General features: G+C 36.7%; 1 protein-coding gene across 1 annotated transcript; it reads left to right on the top strand.

The window, feature by feature from the left end:
* The first annotated feature begins 4,213 nt into the window (after window positions 1-4,213).
* On the top strand, window positions 4,214-11,852 carry CENPW (centromere protein W). The gene is made up of 3 exons (XM_040059379.1): window positions 4,214-4,404; window positions 9,173-9,286; window positions 10,902-11,852. The coding sequence occupies exons 1-3, from the start codon at window positions 4,315-4,317 to the stop codon at window positions 10,926-10,928; spliced, it is 231 nt and encodes a 76-aa protein (XP_039915313.1). The 5' UTR covers window positions 4,214-4,314; the 3' UTR covers window positions 10,929-11,852.
* Window positions 11,853-22,600: the final 10,748 nt, after the last annotated feature.

The raw sequence follows: 22,600 nt of genomic DNA, 5'->3' as shown, positions 1-22,600 counted from the left end.
GGAAGTGAACTGACTTCTTCAGACAGGTTCTTAGAGCCTGATACACAGAGGGCTGATACACAGAATGTCCTGAAAAATGAAACTGAAGCTTAAATTGTAAACTTTAACATCAGCAAACAGTCACAATTTCAAATATAATTTATGGTGTTTTGCCTTCCTTGTTTTTTAGTGTTCTAGGCCTGAAACACAGAAATAGAACTAAATACAAAACCCCAAAGTAATGAAAATAATTGATTCTAGAGAGTTCTCTCATTTCTTCATGAAAATAAAAGGTGAATGCCAAATAGAGTTTGGACTAGTATTTACTACTGCAATTAAATTATTGTCATTACAACAATAATGACACAAGGCAAAAGTTTCTTCTAAGAGGTTTTCTTAAGTTCCACAGAGGAGATGAAAACATACCATTTGTTCCTTTGTATTATCTCTTTTCCTGTTTCTCTACAAAAGTATTCAACCACACCTGAATTATCCAACAGAAAGAACATACAAATGTAACAGGAGAGTCAGTCTGTATACCCCGAGCACTATGATCAAGCCTATCAACTACACTATAGAAGAGTTTACGTTTGCTGAATTGTTATGTTCTGTTTTAGAGATATCTTTTCATCACAGAACAAAACATCAAAAGATTTTAGGCTTTGACATCCACATCCAGGATATGTTTCAAAGTCTTTCATCAACCACTGAAACTGGATTAGCACCAGAAAGTATTTAACAGTTTCTACTTGACTAGAGAAGAACTGATGGACCTCTGGTTCAGCAAGTATTTATAAAATGTGATTATTAATTTCAAGATATAACACTGTTTAAACAGAATTCTTCAGCATTTTTGGAGGGAAGATTGACTTTAAAATTATGATTTGATGACAAGGTGATGAAGAATTTGACTGAAGATAACATCAAAATCCAGAAACAAAATAATTAAACTAATAGTAATGAAGTACACACTGGGAGGACAAATGTAACAAGTCAGGATGCGCTTATAAAAGGAGAGAAAGGAACCAGACTTTTTAATTTCATTTCCAAATATTACCCTTATTTCACCTTACAGTGCATCAGAGCTGTGGATAAAATTAGTCTTTAAATTCTCTCTCCTTACAGAAACAGAGAGCTAAATGTTTACTGGTTTGCAGTTCAGCAGTGATGGCCCCAAACTTGGCCTCTTTTAAGCCACTGAAATGTATGGAAGTGTTTTCAAGTAACCCACATCATCTGGAAGCAAAAGTGACAAAATAGTATCACTGTAATTGCCTGTATTAAAAATAAAATAAAATAAATAAAAAGGAACATGAGAAGACTCTTTTCCTGAAGAAATCAGACCTGAATGGTACTATTTTAATTGCTGAAATTTCCTTGCTCTAATCGTTGGTCCCAGATGATGCCTTTAATTCTAAAACACAGCACAGCCTTGATGGAAAACTGGGAAGATGTGCTGCAGCTGCAGTTCACAAAATGAACTAATATGTGTTTAAACCTGCATTTGCTAAAAACTAGAAAAAATATTAAATTCTTGAAACATTATTTGAAAACAAAGCAGCTGCTTGTAGAATATGAAAATCTGCATATAAGGCACAGAAATGCCTTTTTTATAAAGCTGCATGACCATGAAAAAATTAGCAATTTCAACTTTCAAAGAATTATTTTAAAATACATTTTTCATTATTCTTTTATTTATTCAAATATTTCTTAATATCATAACTGAACATTATGGATTCTGTCAGAAAGACAGAAAACAGTCCTGCTGAAAATCAGATATATAATGAGACTGCAGTTTTCTATGATTCACTGTAATATAATTATTAATCCTTGTGTTAATACAGACAAAATAATTGAAATAGTTGTGATTTTAAAAATAATTTAGTTTACTTATACAATATTTTTTGTCCATTGCAATGCATAATGTACAGAAGTACATTTTTTCTTTTTTCTACAATATTTGTGTATTAAAATTAAGTTACTAAAATAATATTTACAGAAATATTTACTGATAAATAGACTACAATATAAATTCAAGGAGAAATCTGAAACACTGAATTTTGTGTTTGTTCACTAAATAATAACTTGTAATTTACATACACTTATTACATGAACATTTGACGTCTGTTATCAATTGCTTGAAGTAACTATTGCTGTAATTTTTTCAAAACCTAAGAAGTAAGGAAATCTGGTAAATATGTAGGTTTGAGCCAGCACTTTAAATTGCTATTTTCTGTGGCTAAAAAAACACCAAAAAACCTCCAAATCCACTAGAAATATAAAACTACCAGAACCAATAAAACGCTAACAGTATTACTTTTAATAGATTTCATTATTCAGTCATTGTCTACATAGCAAGCATACAACTAAAAGATACAGTTACTAGTCTTGAGTCTCAGAATCTGTTGTTTTATGCAGGTCACTGCACAGTTTCAAATTTGTGTGGCGTATTTTAATAGCTTTAGACCTACAGTAGAGGCACCTTTGCAATTCTTACAGTTTGTAAAATGCTTGCCCATACCAGTTTCTCACCAACAGCGTGAGATACTGAGGCCCAGTTCTCAGCTCATATAAGGTCCAGTGGAACTACTGATCTATCCCAGCTGTAGATTCAAATCTGTTGACATGCCGAGTTACTGCTGATCCCGACGCAACTTTCTGTGTGTATATTATGAGCATTACAGTATATGACCCTATGTAGCTCCTGAGTCAGAGCCGTTCAGTTAACTGAAAAAAACCCAAAATGTTTACTTGCGGCAGCGCCGCTGAGCCATTAGCCGACTATTATCAAACTGTACAAAAAAGTTCTGCGTGTTAGTGTGCTTATTCTTTCACAGAAAAACTGCTAAGACCCTGACTTTAAGACCAACATTGCTGTTGACGATTAATGGCAAGTGACAGTCAAAACTGAAAGAACAAAGCATCATTTTCAAATATTTGACGGAGTATGAAGAACTGGCAAATCTTAAATTCTCTCCTGCTGTCAGGTATCATACTTCTAACGTGGACTACATCTTGTGCATATTGTAAAATTAACTAATATACTAAGTCATACAGGCTTAAGAACATACTTCAATAAAACTGATTCATATCTGTGTGCTGGTATTTTGAACATATTAAGACGATATATTTATCTTATCAACATTTAAATTTGCAAGCGTCCCATATGCCAAAGAAAACAAAAAAACCTAATAAATATGCTGAAAAACCCCATACCTCAGTATGAAATCCTGACCCCTTCTCCAACTAAGTACACACCGTCCAAATACACTGAGAATGCCAAGCTACAGGGGCCCCTCTGCGGGGAAACCCGTATTTCAGTCAGCAGCATCCGTCTGCTACAGCAGGACTGCAGGGAGAGATGCTGGAAGAAGAATGACACGTAAAGTGCTGGCCGATTTCAGCACCACTGTGGGTTTCTGTGTACAAATAAGTCAATGCTATACGTGTACTAAAGAAGGATTTTGTGCAAATTTACATGCAGAAGGCAACTATCACTCTAGGCTCCTTTCAGTGTAAGATTATGGTGCCAATTACGCTCCCGGTCCTGCAGTCCTGCCCCATCTCCCAGCAGGGTCACACAATCAAAGGGGGGCACAAGGGTGCTGTACAACTCCCTCGGCTTCTGCGGCAAGGAAACAGCAGCACACCTGGGCGACGATCGCCAACTTAAAATCCACCGCCCGCTGCTTGCTGAGGCAGCGCCGTGCCGGTGCCTCTGACCCGTGCCACGTTCCCTGCGCTTCGGGAAATTCCCTCCCGCGGCTGCGGCCGCTCGAGGGCTCGGGAACGGCACTCGGGAACCGCCCGCTCCGCTTCCCGTCCTCGTCACTAAGAAGGCCTGGGCGGAGGTCTGGGTAACTCGCTACAGCCAGGCCTAAAGCCAGCTCTCGGTCCGCTCGCAAGGGTAGCGGACCGACACGGAGGGGCTCGCGAGGGGAACGGAGGTGGCCGTGCCCACCGGGACCCGGCCGTCCCTCGAGCACCTGCTCGGGGAGCGCCTTTCCCCGCTCATGCGCCACCCGGGCGGCGGTGCCGGGCTCGGCGGGACCGGTGGGACGCTTTCCCCGCAGCCCCTGGACTGCTCGGGACGCGCGGCCGCAGCTCCCGGGGAAGCGCCGGGGCCGGGAGCGGCGCGAGGGGCGGGGCGGGGCGGGGCGGGGCGGGGCGCGGGGGCGGTGCCGCGCGCAGCCGTTGGGAAGTTGCGTCACGGCGGGCGCGCGCGGCTGCGCGAGGGCGGCGGATTCGAACGGCGCCGGGAGCGAGGGCGGCGCGCGCGGCGGGAGGAGGAAGAGGAAGGAGAGGAGGGAAAGCAGCAGGAGGAGGAGGAGGAGGATGAAGAGCACGGCGCCCCGCAGCACTTTGCGGAAAATAATAAAGAAGCACAAACCGCAGTTACGCCTGGCGGCGAACGCCGACCTGCTGGTGAGGAAGGAGAAGGGCGGGGGAGAGGCGAGGCTGCGGCTGCCCCGAGCAGTCCCGGGAGCGCTCCTGGTTTTGGCCATGGCGGCAGCCGCAGCTGCGCTGGTGGCCCCGGGCGGCCGGCCCTCAACAGGGACGCTTACTCCCGCAGTGTCCTGGCATGTGCGCCCGGGAGCACTCTGCGTGTGACGGGATGTCAGGTTACTGCTGGTGCTTCTGCAGGGAGCCACAGGCAGCGGGGAGGCAAAGCTGGGGGGGGACAGACGATTGGTCTGTCTGAGAAAATTGCCGCTCTCCGCTTGCCGCTCTCCGTGATGCTGGTGCCTGCTGTATTGTAGGCCTTTGACAGGGATCTTGGGGATTCAGGGGCGGGCTGATGCGTGGCTTTTGTGTCACTCCGTGTACACACTGATGTTCGAAGAGTTTGGTGTAGACACACCGAGAAGTAGCAATTTGGATTATGTGGCTGCGATGCAGGTGTGTGTGTAGAGCAGTTCGTCTGTACAGGTAGCCAGCTGAGCTCTGATCAATGAGTTGCTAAGCTGCTATGGCATCTTGAGAGCTCATATGTTTTCAGAAGGCCGTCTAAGTAGTCTCTGCCCTAAACTGTGGGATGACAAGTCTTGTTAGTAATCCAGTAAGATGTTGGGGTTCTGATCATGGTTTAAAAACGCCTGCTGAAAAGGTAGGGAATTAAAGAGCTAAGTTTGCAAAAACAGGCCAGCAAAGCTAAATCGCTTCTGACCCGCTCTGAGGGGTTTGCAGCACAGGTAGGGTTTGTCTCACCAAGAAATTATTTGACCACAGCAAGGAAACCTGACCTTAAGATAACTTGTGGTAGTTGCTGTATTTAAAAAAAAAAAGAAAAAAAAAAGAAAAAAAGGCACAGAAAATATACTCTTTGAAATAACTTAGTGGGCTTGCTGGTCTGTGATGTCCTCTTGTTTACAAATGCATGTGGCCTTCATAGCATTAAAGCATTAACACATGCTGTGTATGAGCATGGTCCCTGACTTCGCGTCTCGTATGTGTGTAAAAATTTTGTCTTGAAGCATCTTGAGGGTCGGTATCTGGATATATGAAGCTAAATGTAAACATATAAAATTAAAATAAGTAATATGAGATTAAAATGAATGAATATGGCAATTGCATGAGATTACTTAGATTTGAATGTAAGCATTAAATATTTTTCTAAGGGAGTGGAACTAATAAAAATATGATCTCTTCCTAATGTTTTTGCCGCCTTTGGGGTTTTTTTTACAGACTAAGGACCTGGTCCCTTTCTGCTCGTGCTCAGATTTACTCAAAGCTTACTCAGTACAATGCACAAGTCAACTAATCAAATGCACACAATCACACTTTCTTTTTTTAATCCTTGGTAATGGTTGGTCTATGTTTCCAGGGTAATGAAAATTTGGCTTCAAAGTAGTGTGGCTCTCTGAAAAGGGGTAAGTGGGACATCCCTCCAAATCTTGGCCTTTGGTTCCCATCTCCCGGTCCTAAAGTTCTCTGAGTTGCAAAGACAGTCAGTGAATTGAATTCGCTGAAATTTATAAACAGCACTCAGATCCAGTTTAAAATATAGCTATGTAAATGTTCATTGCAGTGCAATGGACGAGATCAGAATAGATTTTAATAATGGGATGGAAACTTAGATTATATTTTCTGGTGATGTCAAATTACACAGCTTTTTATGTTACATTGCTTGACTTTTTTATTTTACCTTTAAACACTTCTCCATGATCTTCTTCAACTAGGCATGTGTCTAATAGCTCTTTAGCTCTTTATTTCCATAGCTAAATAATCAATACAGCTGAGATTTTTGCTTTTTTTAGGGGAAGAAAAAAAAGAAAGGATTGGTGAGTTCATTGTGTAGTAAGACAAGTAACAAATTCTGAGAGTATATTTTCTAGTGCCTGTGTTATTCTCTTCAAACACTGTAAGAGTGATTAAATTGCATATGCCAGAAATTTATATAGTAGCTGTCTCAACAAGATGGAGCCACATACGTTTTGAGCAGAGAGCTTATGTGTTCTGAAGGGAAGTATGAGAAAAGTGCTAGTTCAGTTTCTAGGCTGTCTTCCAGACTGATCCCTGCTTTATGTCGGAATCTACTGCAGTATGTGCCCATTCCAGTAAAGTGGTCTGCCTGCCTCAGGAGAAAATCAGGTTGCTTTCTTTTTTCCCTGACCTTCAGTGATTATTTTTACTTGATAAACCAATGTCTTCTTACATGATTGTAACTAACAAATTTGAAAGGCATAAGAATTCAGATAATTTTGTTAAGTACTTGGAAGAGGTTTCTTCACTTTTGATCAAGGCTTTTCTTGAAATCAGAAGCTTGTCAGAACCTGTTTCGTAACTGTTAACATCTATCTCTTTGCGCAGTTTGGCTATCAAATTTCGTCCGCCTTTCTCAGGAAGCTGTTTGGTTTTGGTTTTGTTTGTTTTTTTAAGGGGTATGATAATATCTTTGGGTGAAGAGATGCAAATATTGTTTCAGGTTTTTTCAAGGCTCTTCAAAAATAAGAGAGAAAGATTTTAGTACTGAAGTTCAGATATTTCCCCAATGGTCAGAGAAGAAAATAGGCAAGCTTTGTTCTAGCCTGCAATTACAGAAGAAAAGCAGGATCTCAGCTGCTTCTTTTATGCTTGAAGGGTACGTTTGTGTTTCCATTGCAGAAAAAGCTTAAAGAATTGCACTGAATGGTCTCTTTAATTTGTTTTCACCATAGAATGATTGATAAGTGTGCATTGAAGGTGAAATGTCAGTCCAAAGAATTGTTTTGAAGTTTCAGCAGTAAAACAAAATTACAGTGGTTTTCCCTGCTATTCCTCAGTTCTGTTGAACAGGTGTGTGGAAGTTGCTGTGCAAACTGTGTGCTGTGATTTTTTTTTTACACATGTTCCTAAATTTTGCAGCCTTTATTTTCTGGAAAATAACCATTCTGTTTTGTAAGGTGATTTTCATGAGTAGCTAGTTCAAAACTGTTTTTAAATTTTATGCAGAAGGGCAGTAATTTAATATATAGTAAAGCAATGTCTTTAAATCAATATGGTATTGCTTAGTTACTTGTCAATAACTGGTATTCAGTCATTCTGCCTTTCACTAGCCTGTCTCAATCGCCTTGAATGACCTGGAATATTTATTAACCTTAGTGCTCTGTTGTGAAATGTAGTTATGTGACTGTTTAAATCTACTGGAGTACAGGGGAAGCTTCTCCATATCCAACAGATCACATTGAAAATAGGAAAATAAAGATACAGCGATTCTGAGAGAAGATGCAGTTTTTAAAGGCAATTTTAAAATTAACACTGATTCCTTTAGGTATCTCAGAAGAAGAACTTGCAAGCATGGAAGCTTTTGTTCCGCATCTCACTTCTCCTCCAGGTTGTTCCCAGAAATCGAATCTCCATGTTGATAAGTTTAATAATGAGAGTTCTAATGTTGAACATTGTTTTAGTGCCACTGCTTGATTCTGTTGGAGATAATTTCTGTGTGAATAACTGAAGACTGGTTCTAAAGCGGTTTTTATATTTTGTGAAATAAATCTGCAGGAACATCTGCTTTTTGTGTAGTAGATGCTTCCAAATGATGTCAAATATTATGTAAATTTATGTATTGCACTCTGGCTTTATTTAGTTCAGGATATTTAAAAGAAACACCTAGACTGCTTGTCATATGAACAGAGTTCTTATGACAGGAGCATGTCTCAGAACAAATTCTTTGTACTGAAACCCACTGCGAAAATATTTCCTGTAAACTCTTAATTTGTAACTTTCCACATTACATTTTTCCAGACTTTACAGATAAGCTATGGCAGAATAAATACATCACCTTATTAATCAAATGAAATTTTCATATATTTCAGTAATATTTTTCTGATCTCTTCATTGAAAAAATATATTTGTAGACATTACGTAGCAGAGGTAATGTTGTTTGAAAGTATAACTTACAAAAGGTGCAATTATCAGTTTTTCAGGATGGATTATTAAAAAGTTCACATGATGTCAGTATAATGCTGGAGGTTTTTGTTACAGGTCACTGACTAATTACTACACAAATGTGCTATTGGCTGGCAGTTTTAGTCCAAGCTGGAGCAGTTCCTTCCTTGCCTGCTGCAATTTTTTCCTGCCTCTGTATTAGCAGAACAGCATTCCTTACAGAACAGGATACTGCCTGACCAGTTCTTTTAACGTAAAAAAGCTAAGTGATGAGCTGGGAAAAAATGGATGGAACCTCCTGACGCTGGAGAATTCCAAGTTCTGGAGAAATTAATGTCAATGTCCCTTTACACTGAAAAGGGGCAGAAGTCCTTGAACTTGTCTGTAGTCCATTTGGCGATAAGGCAGAGATGAATTTGCTGTTTGTAAAAGGCTGGCCATTTTAGTCACTGAAAATTGACTGTATTTACTAGTAAGCAAAAAGACTAGTTCTCTGAAAGTTGTGTTTACATTTTATTATTAAAAACTGCTACTAAAAATCAGATTGATTCCTCTTAGATCAGCTGTGGTTTGCGTGATAATTTCTGAAGTCCTTTTATGATTTAAGTATACTAAATTTAAACTCTGTTTACAAGAGTCTTGCATGCAGGGAAGGTCTTGGAAATTTATTGAGGCTTGAACTGAGTGATAAGTTTTTTTTCTGAGAACACCTTTCAGGAATTTGGAAGCAGTCTAATATGCAAATTTTCTGTTGCAAACAATAAATCTTTAAAAAATCGAACTGTGTTTAAACAGCTTGAATTTTTTTTTTCTCTCTTTTTTAAAGGTTCATTTGAGCTTCTTACTGTTTCTCCATCGGCTAGCAGAAGAAGCCAGGACAAATGCTTTTGCGAACAAAAGTAAAATAATTAAACCTGAGCACACCATATCTGCAGCAAAGGTATTAACACACTTTTAATATTTTTTATTTTTGTATAATGTAAAATGTATTATGACAGCATTTGCAAAAGCTCTCATGTTAAGGCTGATATTTGATTTATAATTCAAAACCTATAGACACTTATTCTTTGGCCATCATTGGCATAATTTACTGTTACCAAGAAACAAATTAACTCTTCTTGCCCTATTAAATATATAATTTTCTTGATTATTCCCTGTTTAAAGTCATAATTTCAATGGGTAAATCTACAAAATGATTACCAGCAAGCCTTCATGGCCTGAAAGGCAGTCCAAAGTTGGAGGATCCTTATTCCCGCTGATACTGCATCAAGGAGGCATGCTGTCTTAACTTCAGTGATATAAGTGAAGCTTTATGGAACAAGTGAGAAATAGTTCAGAGGGGTTCAAATACCTTTCTTATATCTTCAGTTCTTACCTGCTTAGTCTGAAATTAGATCATAGTGGGTTCTGGCACTTGTGGGTGGATACTTCTTGAACAAGCATACTTTGTGTGATGTATTTGGCAAGGAAAGAACTAAGAGAGAATTGGATTGTGGATTGTTATATGGGTAGCTCAGCTTAACAAAAATTGCTGTATGAATATCTGAAGAAGAAATTTGCTGCATTGCAGAGCATGATGAGTTTTGAGTACATGCAAAAGAAGGGAAAGGGGAAGGTGTTTTGCAACTTTGTCTCCCGAGAAATCCTTTTGTATTCTGTAGCTCATTTGACTCCCTAGGATATGTCTGCTTTACCTTGGTGTTATGAAAGAATTCAGTCTCTTTATTTTATCTCTTTAACCACCTTCTGCTGAGGTGGTTAAATTGGGAGGACAAAACTCGATGTTACCTGATATTTTGGTCCTGTGGCTTCTGTTTATCTTCACTATTTTTTTTTTTTTTTATCTGCTGAAAGGTTTAGTTTGATACTTTTCTATTACTATAGTAACAGAAACATATACAGGATATTTAGGGTAGCCAAGTGAATGTTGCAGTTGGAGTTTTACACATATATGGTTTATTTTAAACTGCAATCTTAGCACTTTTTGAACATTTTTGTGCTCCATTTATTTTTTTAAGGTGAGAAGAAAGGAAAAAAACTGCCTGTATTTTAATAATTTTAACACTTAAATAGTCCCACTTGGGCTTTGAACTTCATTTTTCAATTTAAACTCCAAACCAAAAAATGTCCTTCCAAAGGTATGTGTGCTCTTGATATAGAAAGAAATAAGGCATTGCAGACAAAAATCGAGCATATTAGCTGTATTATTGCAAGCCTTATTTTTTCTTTTTGTTTAGGCCCAACAGGGTAAGAACTTAAAGAAATCTACTGATAGCTTGAGATCACTATCTCTCAGCATTAATTTTCAAAATAAGCCTTTTATTTTATAGAATTCTTGCTTATGAATGTTCTTGCTTAAAAACCCCCTCAAATTTGAAGTCTTTCTGTATCCTTTTGCTTTATTTGTAGTATTTTCCCTAGAGCATTACCCTTGGCAGAACAGCTCTTGGAAACAGATTGGCTAGGTGAACCTTTGGTCTCAGTAGCCTAGTGTTTTGAGTCTGCTGCCTGAATTGTATTGATAAATATACTTTTTTTTTTTTTTTTCTTTGCAGGTTATTCTAAAGAAAAGCAGAGGCTAGAAAACAGACCATTGGAATTTTAAAACATATTTTTCAATGTTTTGTGACTAACTTGACTCATACTGTGAGCCAGCTTTCGCACTTGTGGAACTATGTAGTTTTGTTGACTTCTATCTCCTGACTGACTATCCTGCTGTTTCTTTAAAAAAAATAAAAAAATCTTAGAATGTATATTTTCATACACTTCATGTGTAATTTTAAAGTGTGTGTCACTTGTCACTTAAGACTTTTGATGTACCTTGTTTCATAATGATGGAGGAGTGCTTGTACCTTTGGGTACAATGTGGCATTTATTATTAAAAGTGTGAAACTTCTTAAGGGGAGCAGTAGTTAAAAAAAAAAACAACGAACAACACAGGTTTCACTGAATCCAGTATAGATTGCGCAGTTCAGAGCAGATTTACTAGCTAAACAAAATTATGGCTTTCAAAACAATCACTGCAGAAACAAGTGTATTAAATACCTTGTCTTCTGTTTATTTATAAATGTCTCGATAATTTTAAAATTACTTTGAAAAGTAGGTTAAAACTTCTGTGTTTTGGGGAAAGAATACATAGTTGTTATTTTAAATCATGGTCTGAACTGTTAAGCTGACCTGTTTGATGTGTTATAGGAGACAACTTGGTGGTCTGTAATTCAGTTGGTGTGGACAGATGCACAGGTTATGGAAAAGGAAAGATCTGGCACAGCTGATGTTTTCAAAGTTAGATCTTGTAAAAATAATAGAGACAAGTTGGCTTGAGTACCAAGCTATTTCCTTCCCTTGTTTGAGTGTCATGCTAACTTGTCAGAAGTCTGGAAATGTACATTATATAAAAATGTCTTCTTAAATCAAGTTCATATTCTGTTCCTATTCTGATATTTGTAATAATTTACTGAACACTTTGAACATCAATAGATTAATAAAGTTATAGATGAATTCTATAGTATGACCTGATGATGCAGTTTCGTGGAATATATGGTAGCTGATCCTTGATATGCACAGTGAGCAATTCTTAAAATAAAGAATCTTCAAAAGTGCTATGTATTGAGTAGTCTAATTTTGTTTGACACCTTACCGAGTATATTCTAGAAATTCAGCAAAAAAATTGCATTTTAGAAGTATTTTTTGTAGTCTAAAGAAACTGTAGCAATGCCAGTACTTAAAATTTCATGTACATTTTAGAATGCTATATAGCCTTTGAAAAATCATCCTGTTCCAGTATGCAGAAAGGAGGGGATGATTATTCTCCTGCTTTACTTGACTCACAGAGCTTAGTGCATTTGGCTTCTTGAGAGGGTTGACTAGGTTCTTTATTCTGCATTTTCTTCTACTACTCCCTTGGAATCCACAAAGAAGGCTAAGAACACATGTGCAGAGGATATGTGGACTTAATAATCTGAAGTAGGTTCTCAGGAGTAAGGAAGATCTGAGTAGGTATATATATTTTTACTTGTAATTACTGTCTTTGATTTAACAATTTTATTGCAACACTAAATTTTCCTTAGAAATATTTTCTCTCTATTTTCCCTGAAATATTTTCTTAGAGTCTTGTATAATCATATACCTTCCTCATTGTACAATTGTTTGAATGCTATAGCTCCTTTTGGAACTTGTGTTGACATCCACTTTAGCTTTTACTTTTTTGATTTGTCTAGGAGCAAGATCCACTCTGAGCTTAGTGGAATATTCTCATTCTCATCTAGTAAATTGATTGATGATCAGCTTCTGTTGGGGAAGGAAGGCAAAAAAAGATTGAAACCAACTACCAGTGTACTTCTAAAATATTTTGTACAGTGGTTTTGAACTGTATTCATGGTTAAGAAGATGCCTCTTTTTAACAGGAGAGGGACTTTAATAGTACATTGTGAATGTTTTGTAACAGCTGGAGCAGGCAGGTGCTAAGACCTGGGTAGCTTGGCATGTATTCCGATTTCTCTCCTAAACTTCAGATAAATACTTACTGAAAATTAATGGGGACACTGAAGTGGGCTTAAGCTTTTAGAAACGTAAAATGCTATTGTGTTTTTCTAGTATCTTCTCAAAAGTTCACCATAAGGTTAATTGTATTCCTATCTGGCAGCTCTTCTGTTCTCCTTCATGTATCTACCTAGGGTCTCTTCTCCATGCAGTATTCCCTACTGGATTTTTAAAATTAAAACTTACAGCAGTATTGTCTAAATACCCATGAACACCTGCAATTAATATAAACATGGAGGCTATAGCAATGGTTTAATCCTGTGTCATATCTCTGTTTAATGATGAAGTATCAGAGCATGTAGTTCTAATTTTTTTTTTTAATTTTATTTTTTTTTAAATTAGATATGTAGTAGAAGACCTAATGAAGTTATTCGAATTCCCATGTTGGTTCTTTGCCATTAGGAGGAAAAAGGCAAGGATTTTTTAGGGAAGAGTCATGGTGATGCTCAAGTATTTTGATAAAACCTTGAGAAATTTATAGTTCTGAAACAACTGACTCAATATTGAATTTCCTCTGGTTTTAAGCATAAAATTCAAGAGCTTTTTGGAAGGATAGATGCTCTATCAATACAATTGTAACTCATTTCCTTGGAAAGCAGGATGGATGCCCTAAAAATGAGAGGCACGCTCATTTTTTTCTGTTCTTTCCGCTTTGCAGCTTTCCCCATGTTCTGTTTCGCATCCTACCCTGCCCTTTCACTCTGAGCATCAATGAAAGGCAGTAAAAGTAATGAAGAAATAGAATTTGGTAAAAAGTACTTCTGGTAGCCCTTGGTTTTCACCTTTTAATGTGGCTAGTTTTAGGCCCTGGGTCAGGGTAGTATCATGATTGATTAAGCTACAAAAGAAGAAAAAAAATGTTTATTGATCAGCAGATGAATGTGAGGGAAGGGAGTGGTGCTGCTGCTATTTTTGTTTCTTCTCGCTTATGGAGTGACTGGTGAGAGTGTCTGCTGTTCGCCAACCTGAGTAAGTCTTCTCGTGGGGAGTATGCCCTATTCCAGCTCACACTCACAGTGTGCATTCATGTATACTGTACTTTGATTTTGTAGAGCATGTAAGTTTAATACTTTCTGAGTGGTATAAATCACCTGATTATTATATTTCCAACTTCTAAAAAGTGTGAATATTAAAAATGGTATGTCAGTGAAGGTTAGATTTTTGGACCTAACTCCTTATGGTGTCAACGCAAATAAATGAACTTGTATACTTTGATGGGTCAGGACCCAATAATCACTGTTCTATTGGAATGTAAAGTTGTATCTTGTTTTGAGTCAGAAAATCAACACAGGTGCTAGAGGACATTCACACCTCAGAGCTTCATCATGGTTTTATGTGGAGAAGTGAGTGACTGCTGAAAAAGAATCTAAAGTTTCATAATACAAATATTATTTTCTGGTTAGAGTCATACAGTAAAGGAAAAATAAATCCAGAAATATTGTATGCTGTAATAGTAAAATTCTTTTTCTAGCCATAAGGTGGGGATAGAGCAAAAACTCTCTTTTTTCACTGTAGTAACTTACCATTAGAACAAATATTCCTAGTATTCCTACTAAAAAGTATGCTATAGATTGTGACACTTTCTGATATTTTTTGAAGACTACCAAGCCTACACTGCTGACATATGCAGGGCAATTAATTTTAAAAAGAAAAAAATCCCATTCACATCCAAGCCAGGATTTTCTCCTGCTCTGTGCTGAGAGGGTGAAAGATATGAAGGATCTTGAAGATTTTTCTTTATTCAAAGCTTAATGTTTCTATGTCATGTAGTTTTCTTAATTAGAGGGCTATAGTTATTTGTACAACATAGCCTCAGTTTTAGAAATGGGCATATTCCATGCGCAGTTTTATGAAGGAAATTCTTGTACAAGGCGTTACTTATTTAGCAGCCTTAATCATGGAATATACAGCTTGTACTGGCTTACTTGCTGACTCAACATTCCATTAGTCTTTACCAGGTTGGCACAGCTAAGGGCATGACCCTCCTAAATGTGTAGGGTTCTGAGGTGACTTATGAGTATGTATTTAGAAGGTGTTACTTGCATTTCAAATAAAAATGCTGATAACATTAAATCAAAATTCCCTTTTCCACAGCTGTGAGATATGTGTCAAATTTAAGTTCATTAGAGTATTTCAAAGCAACGTGTGTAGTTATTTTTCAGTTTAACTTGTGTATTTTCATATACTGTGTATATGTATTGGCATATAGATTCCTTCATATGTTTTAATGGTACTTCAGTGGTAATGTAGCTTCTGTGATAGCTTACTTGGATATAATAAAAGAGGGTAGTAGAACAAATCTGTTACATGTTTGAGTAACTTCAGTTCTAGGCTGAGAAGATGCTGACAGCATTTCTGTTGTGCTAAACACAGAATTGCAACTTTTTGAAGGAAGTTGAAGAGTCTTCCCACCTGACAGTTCATGGTTCTGCAGACATAATTAGTTGGAATTAATTCATTTACTGTTTGGTGAACGATGTTGGGGGTTTGTCAGTTTCTTTGCAATCCACATTAATCAAATTTACATGGGCTTTGATACATAATATTCTCCTATGGGCTGGGTTATTAATGTTACCCTGACCAAACTGCTGAAAGATCTTTTCAGGTCATTTGATACCTGTAAGATCATGTTTCTTACTGAGAAGGTCACTTTCCTGGGGAATGATTTCAAGGACATGGAGAACGTGGTGGAGTGTAGAAAATCACCTGAACACCCCTAAAATAATTTCTGGTTTAAAAAACCCCAAGTGTAGACACAACCTTACTACCTGATAATAACGTGACTGCAGCAATGAAATAAAAGCAAGAACACTTCCTCCATCAATGTTTTGCTCAACCTTCTGGCACTAGGTCAGACTCTACAGAAAGACTCCTATTTTGTTTCCTAAGCATGTAGAAAACACAGAAAGTTATATTGGCAATAGGACAGATCCTGAATCAAAATTTTTAAAGGGCAGACACTTCCAAATCAGTCATGGATAAGGTTGGATTAGCTGGAGTTTCCAGTCTGTTATATTGGGTTGAAACTGGTGTAATTGTATTGGTGTTGACCTCTAAAATTGGCAGCCTAATGTGAATTGTTTTCATTTGTTCACTTTCAGTAGGTAAGTACACACACAGAATATGTTATATAAGAAGTAATTTTTAATGAATTGCTGCAAATTTTAAAAATAAAACAGATAAAAGAAAACATTTAAGTAAGAGGTAAGGTAGTTTTTAAAATTCTGTTGCATATCTGAAATCTTAGTAAAAGCAAGCCTCTAGTCATAGCTGTTGAAGCTGTTTTTCACAGAGTAAAAGCTAAAGTTACCAGTGAAGGTGCATTACATTTAAATGTTTAAATTATTTAGTTGATTTTTGCTCTTCAGGGAAAATTATGTATGCTTCCAAAATTGGTCAGCTGTTTAAATATTACTGATTCCTGAAGATTGGCTAGAATTAAAAGTGAGGTAAAAGACAATTAAAAAAAAAAAAAAAACCCCACACCCAAAAAACCAGTGAGGAGTCAAAAAAAGGGAAGAATAATTCCATGACATATTTATAAGGTTGGCCAGAGAATAATTTCTTCTGTTTCTGTAGTTTCACCATTTGTGTTTCATGTTGACGTTTAACTGTGGGCTCCCACATTTTCCAGATTTAAAAGGTTGGGCCTTGGTAATGGAGGGCAGTATCTGTGCTGTAGTCTGAGTAACAATATTCTAAAACTTTTTCCAATAAAGATATCCCATGTCTTACTAAATTGCCACCAGAATTCCACACAATAATTAATTTTGATAATACTTTATCTGTAGCCTATTTTGGAAATTTTTCCCACTAATTCATATGGAATAAACCTTGAAAATTCAGATCAGAAGTGAAAAAAACTTCACCTTCCTTTGTTTTCCTTTCCATTTCTGGATAAGACTGGAGAGCCATAGTGAAGGGTTTTTTTAGGGCAGCGACAACACTTAAAAGTCCAACATTAAAAAGTACTGCCAAAAGAATGGATTAACTTTCAATCCTTTTTGAAGGCACATTAGTATTCACAGAATGAATCACATTGTGGGTCGGGTTGGAAGGGACTACAATAGGTCATCTGCTCCAACCTCCCTGCTCAAGTGGAGTCATCCTGGAGCACAGGGCACAGGGTTGTGTCCTGATGGCTCTTGAATATCTCCAGTGGTGGGAGACGCCACAACCTTTGGATAACCTGTTCCTGTGCTCTGTCACCTGCAATATCCCATACGGATATTCTGTAGCATGAATGCAAACATTGTGAGACTGTGAAAGTAGATCTATGGTTTAATGATACTTGTTGACTGCAATTTTTGAAGTCTCAATGAAATAGGTAAATACTGGCTTGGGAAGCTGTTTTACTGTAACTTTCTACCTGTGAACACCAAGAAATTTTATTGGTAATGTTATTGTCCATGTCACTGTACCCTCTGTTGAACTTTTCTTATTTGCTAAACATCTAGCTGTCAGTACAGCTACAGCCAAGAGTTAGAGGAATACTCAATATTAAAAACACAGGACAAGTGCAAGCACAGCAGTTTTACTTTGGCATGTTATTTTCATGAACCTAGCATCTTTTGCGAGGTTTTCCTGGAAATAAAAAGAAAACACCTTTCCAAAACATCTTTACTTGGGTAGAATGGACACTTAATTACACTAAACTTCTCCAAAGCAAATGCTGATGTATTGAACTGAATTCTACCTTGGATATTTCCGCTGATGTGGTTTTTTTAATTCTTGCTTGCCCACTTGTGCTCATAGAGAGGATGGGATATGCTGCATACTACTTTCTTCTAAGGAAAACTCTTAAAATAGCTCTCTTTGTTTTCCCTGAAGATGGAAGCCAAGCATCTCTAGACTGATGTCTTGGGAATTACCAAGAAGATATAATTTTGTGTCTACTACCCGTAGAATAAAACATTTGTTCTGATGTGTGAAATCTGCCTCTGTACATGCTGAATATTATGCATATAAATTTTGTATCTCTTTATTAAGCTTTGGGGTTTTTTCGGTTCAGAAATTCTAAGTGTTGTCTAATATATAAGACCCAGATGGAGCTAAGACTTGGGGCTCTTTTACTCTCTGAAGAACCCATCAATGTAAAATATCAGGCTACTCTCTTCTTGGGAATGGAGAGGATTTTTCATAGATTATTTTACATTTTTTCCATTTGGTTTTGTTTTGGTGTTGTTTTGCTTTTGGTTTTGGGTGTTTTTTTTTTTTTTTTTTTTTTTTTTTTCCCAAAGTGCATGGGCTGCTAGATTAAAGGGGGATTTTTGCTAAATATTTGATATCACATTTCTTTATTCAAGCATGAAAATTCAATTATGACTCACCTCCCAGAGGAGTCCTCCAGTTTCCATAACATTCCTAATATTCTTAATTTTGAAGACTAAGCAGAGTTTCTTCCCAGTATTTTCTGTTCCTCTTTTTCCAGCCCCTAAGTTCAATGCTTAGAAGGGAAGGAAAGGAGAGGACGGTTGTGATGCTGCAGAGCATTTACATTGGAACATAAGCAAGAATGCCAACAAGTAGCAGGCTTTAAACTGAGAAAAGTGTATGTGAAGGAAATGCTCTGTCTTCCTTACCAAACTTATATGATCCTTTGGGAAAACAATTCACAAGATGAACATTTGTTAGCAGTGCTGTGTGCCTTTGCTTAAAACTTGTGTAAGTATTCCCCCTCCTTAATAAATTAAGCTTTATTTTTTTGCCTTCCTTATTAACAATAAAGAAGAAAGCATCAGATCCAATGCAAACATAAACAATTTATGATATAATATGTTCATTATTGATTTTAAATCAGTCTGTTTAATTTTTTTAATTTTTTCTGAGGAATATGTACTCTTTTGAGAAAACTTCTAAAAATTAGAGGCTGGATTTTTAAAACTGTACTGAAACGGGGACTTTATAAATTCTACTAACACCTTTGTTAAAAAAATAACAACGTGAAGTTATGGTACAAAGGAGCAAACTACTACTAATCACTTAGAAACACTTTTGAAATATCATGTTTTCTCTTGCAATTCCATGTAAAATGATGATGTCTGTTAAAAAGATTGTGTGTAAACTTTTTAAGTTTAGTAAGTTTAACTCTTGTCTGCATCCCTCTTGAAATGTGGACCATGTTTGAGACATAATTTGTGTAACAAAATATCTTTATTTCTGAGTTAATTTAATTTTTACATGCCTGTCTTACAGAGGAAGTCTACTTTTAATAAAAGTCATGTGTTTAGAGCCATAATTTTTGCATTCAACATAAATTATTTTTATGTTGTTACTGTTTGATGTGAAGTCTACATTTTCTATGAGTAAACTTAGCAGTTACAGTATGGATCTCATCTTCCTCTATCAGTGCCACCATGTTAACAATCACTATATTGAAAATGCATTTTTAGAAGTTAATAGAATGTTTTGAGCAAAGCTACGAGTGTAGTTTCAATACAAGATGCACTGACAGTCCTTTTTTACCTAGGCTTTATATATTATCCTTGTAAACTCAAATAAAAAGACATTTTCCTCTGTTCTTGTAGTTTCCCTTTTAAATGGAGCCTATCACCACATGAAACACTTCCCTGACCTTTAGCATTGTCAGAACATGAAACAGAGGAGGAGGATATCCTATGGTGTATAGTACATTAAGTGGATTACCTCATCAGCATGAAAAGTCCATAACTAATCTACACCAGAGACATGTAAGCTCTTGGAACAGGACATTTTTGAGAATATAAAGAAACATTTTCTCTGAGAGTTGTTCAGCATGCAAGTGGACCAGCCGGCATGCAAATGAATTGCAGTGTCAAATTTATTCTCTGTTTGCAATGCTTTTTATTCATATATCTACCCAGACCCCAAATTTCCAGACTGAGGCAGGATTGATAAAATATAAAAGTCTGCTTCTTATGGAAAATTGAATTAGGAGTGAAGTATTTTCCTTCTAGTAAGAATCAGTGTTCTCCCTACCTTGTCAACACTGCAGGAAGTAACTTATTAGGAGGGAATTTTTTTTTTTTTTTCTTTAAACTTCCTAAACTGGTTTGAAACTGTACCTTTACACTAGTTTAATGTATTATTTCTCCAGTTTTGCTGAGCTTGTATGGAGCCAGTGGAGAAATGAATCATGATGATTGAAACTCTAGCAGTAGATAAATTCTGCCCATCCACAATACACAACCTTATAACTGCTGCTATGATGGATTTGCTGTAACTTACAGCATGTGTACTACCTTAAAATACGCTTTTCTGTGTATTATCTTTTTCCCCCCTTAACACGATGATTGGTGATAAGTTTGAAAAATTGACCAAAAATCTGTGATTATAGTTTTCTAGCAATAAAGAGCTCATGTAAATGAGTCAGCCTAAAGTTTGATTAGCCATGCTTAAGTCTTGCAAATAATGTGGTTTCTAAATCATTGGGTTTGTGAATCCTGTTGCAAATTTGTGCATGAATCCTCTTTGAAAGTATTCCTTAGTATTAAGAGAAAAAATAACCCAACATTGAATCTATGGAGACTTGCAAAAATTGTTTCAATTATTCTCATTAGGTTACAATAGCCTATTATTGAAACATGCTAGAATTGTTGGCTCATCTACATTGAAATATATTCCTTGAATTTCAGAAGAGCAAGACAACAAAAAGCATCATAAGCAACTCAAAAGTAGTTTTTATCTTGTTTTTGTATTTTTCAATTTCAGGTTATCTTTTTCAGTTTATCTGCTAAGGAATTAGATTTTGTTCCCCCTTAACCCTTGTGTGCTGCTTGATCAAATTTTGTAGTGTCTCTGAAATTCTCATCATTAAACATCTTTTTCATGTATATTTCTATTCAACAGCAAATATACCTTATTTGAAAAATTACTTCAGCGGTACTCTAAAATGTTGTTGAGCAAATAGTTCACAATTTTTTTCTTCTTTATCATGAGCTATTGATGTATATTTCAGTTTCTTCAAGTATATTCACCATTCAGAATTGTTTGTGGAATATTCTGTTGAATATTCTAGGGGACTGTGCTTGAGCAGGGAGATTGGACCTCCAGTTGCCCCTTCCAACCCTACCCAGTCTGTGATTCTGCAATTCCTAGTAAGTCTTGGTTTTTAGCTCACTGAGCAGCTGTCTGTTTTCACTGATTGCCATTTGAAAGGCAAAAGTTTGTAATCAGCCACTTAGTTTGCGTGTTGTGTTTCTTCATCCCGTTGAACATATCTAATAATTCTTAGCTGGAAGCTTGCAAAAGACAGATGTAAACATGCCTTTCAGTAAACACTTTCTGAACTGTGCCTAAATTGCTGAAATCAATATTCCTGATAAGAAAGTTAATTTCATTAACTTTGGAAAAGCTGAGCTAAAATATATTAGTCTCTTCTTAAAAATCTGAATTAATGCTTGTGGAAAATATTTTGCAGTATTTGATTTGTTTTAGCTGCAGAAATATGTAAGTGTAGTAAATAATAGAGGCTTGTTGAAGTCCAAATACTCTCTTTTTTGTTGCTGAAGTGGAATAATGTATTTGTACAGAACATAAGTAATAGATGAGAGATTTCACCAGAAGCGTTATGTAAAACCCTTCCCCTTACAAAAAATCCAGGAAGAACAGACATAATCTCCAATATAAGCAGTTCTAAGAACTGAAGCCTTTTGATCTGAACAAAACCCAACCACTAAAATTTTGAAGACAATAACTTCTTTACGTTACTATGTCCTCAGTTATGATTTAGAGAGACAATTAATTTTCTGTTTATCTCCTATCTGCTCTGCAGTAGGATCCAAGTATCGGTTCAACTGAGGTAAATAACAGAAATTTTTAACATTTAAGAGATCAGCATTAGGAGAAAATGCAGAATTGTGTATCTTATTTCCAGTAATGAGAGCCATTCTTGTCACTATAATATTACATATGTTCAATCAGGATGAAGAAACTGCCTTTAAGCATTAGATTTTCTTAGGGGCTCAGCTGGGTGGGCGTTGCATTTGCTCAAGTGACATTATCAATTGGGTGAGATAGAGAACTTTTTAGGTGAAGCTTTTGAAATTTTCATAAATTTTTTATTTTTTACTATTTTTACCTTTTTTTTCTTTTTCTTTTTCTTTTTCTTTTTCTTTTTCTTTTTTTTTTTTAAGTTGTAAGGTTTCTTTTTTGGGGTATGTCTGTAAATACATTCTGGGCCAAATTTTATGCATCTGAACTGGTGTAAAATAAAAGCCATACAGTGATCTACGTTGCTGAAAATGGGAGAAAGATTTTGCCCCAACACTTTTGACTTGCTCTGTAGCAGTTTCCAGTCTGTGCCTAATTTGTCTGTGGTATTCAATGTTAACTAAGTAACAGCATCTGCGCTGCTGCTAAATTAAGGGTTTTGAATGCTCGGCTTCCACACTAGCAGATATTTATGGCAAGTATGTACCTTTACCGCAAAGTTGTTGCTATTATGGGATTGTTTTAATCATACTCTGAAACTCATTTTCTTAAATGCACTTTTAATTCTTTCTTTGTTTGTTTTTATTGTTTGCATAAGAATACCACATGCTAATTCACCACATGATGTGTATGCGCAGTCCAAATATCACAAAGTCGGTTCCAAGGTCCAGACGTTTACCAGTCTCCCTTTCATAAAGCATACAATGGCAAAATCCTTAGTCCAAATTCAAGTCAACCAGAACTTTGGAGTATCTTCAGAGTAAAATATGCTTCGGAACAGCTGCAGGAATCTTGATATATA

This window comes from Hirundo rustica, chromosome 3 (genome assembly GCF_015227805.2).
Source record: "Hirundo rustica isolate bHirRus1 chromosome 3, bHirRus1.pri.v3, whole genome shotgun sequence".
NCBI classification, from domain to species: Eukaryota; Metazoa; Chordata; class Aves; order Passeriformes; family Hirundinidae; genus Hirundo; species Hirundo rustica.
The sequence above is the reverse complement of the archived record's forward strand: the minus strand, read 5'-3'. Positions and strand labels throughout refer to the sequence as shown.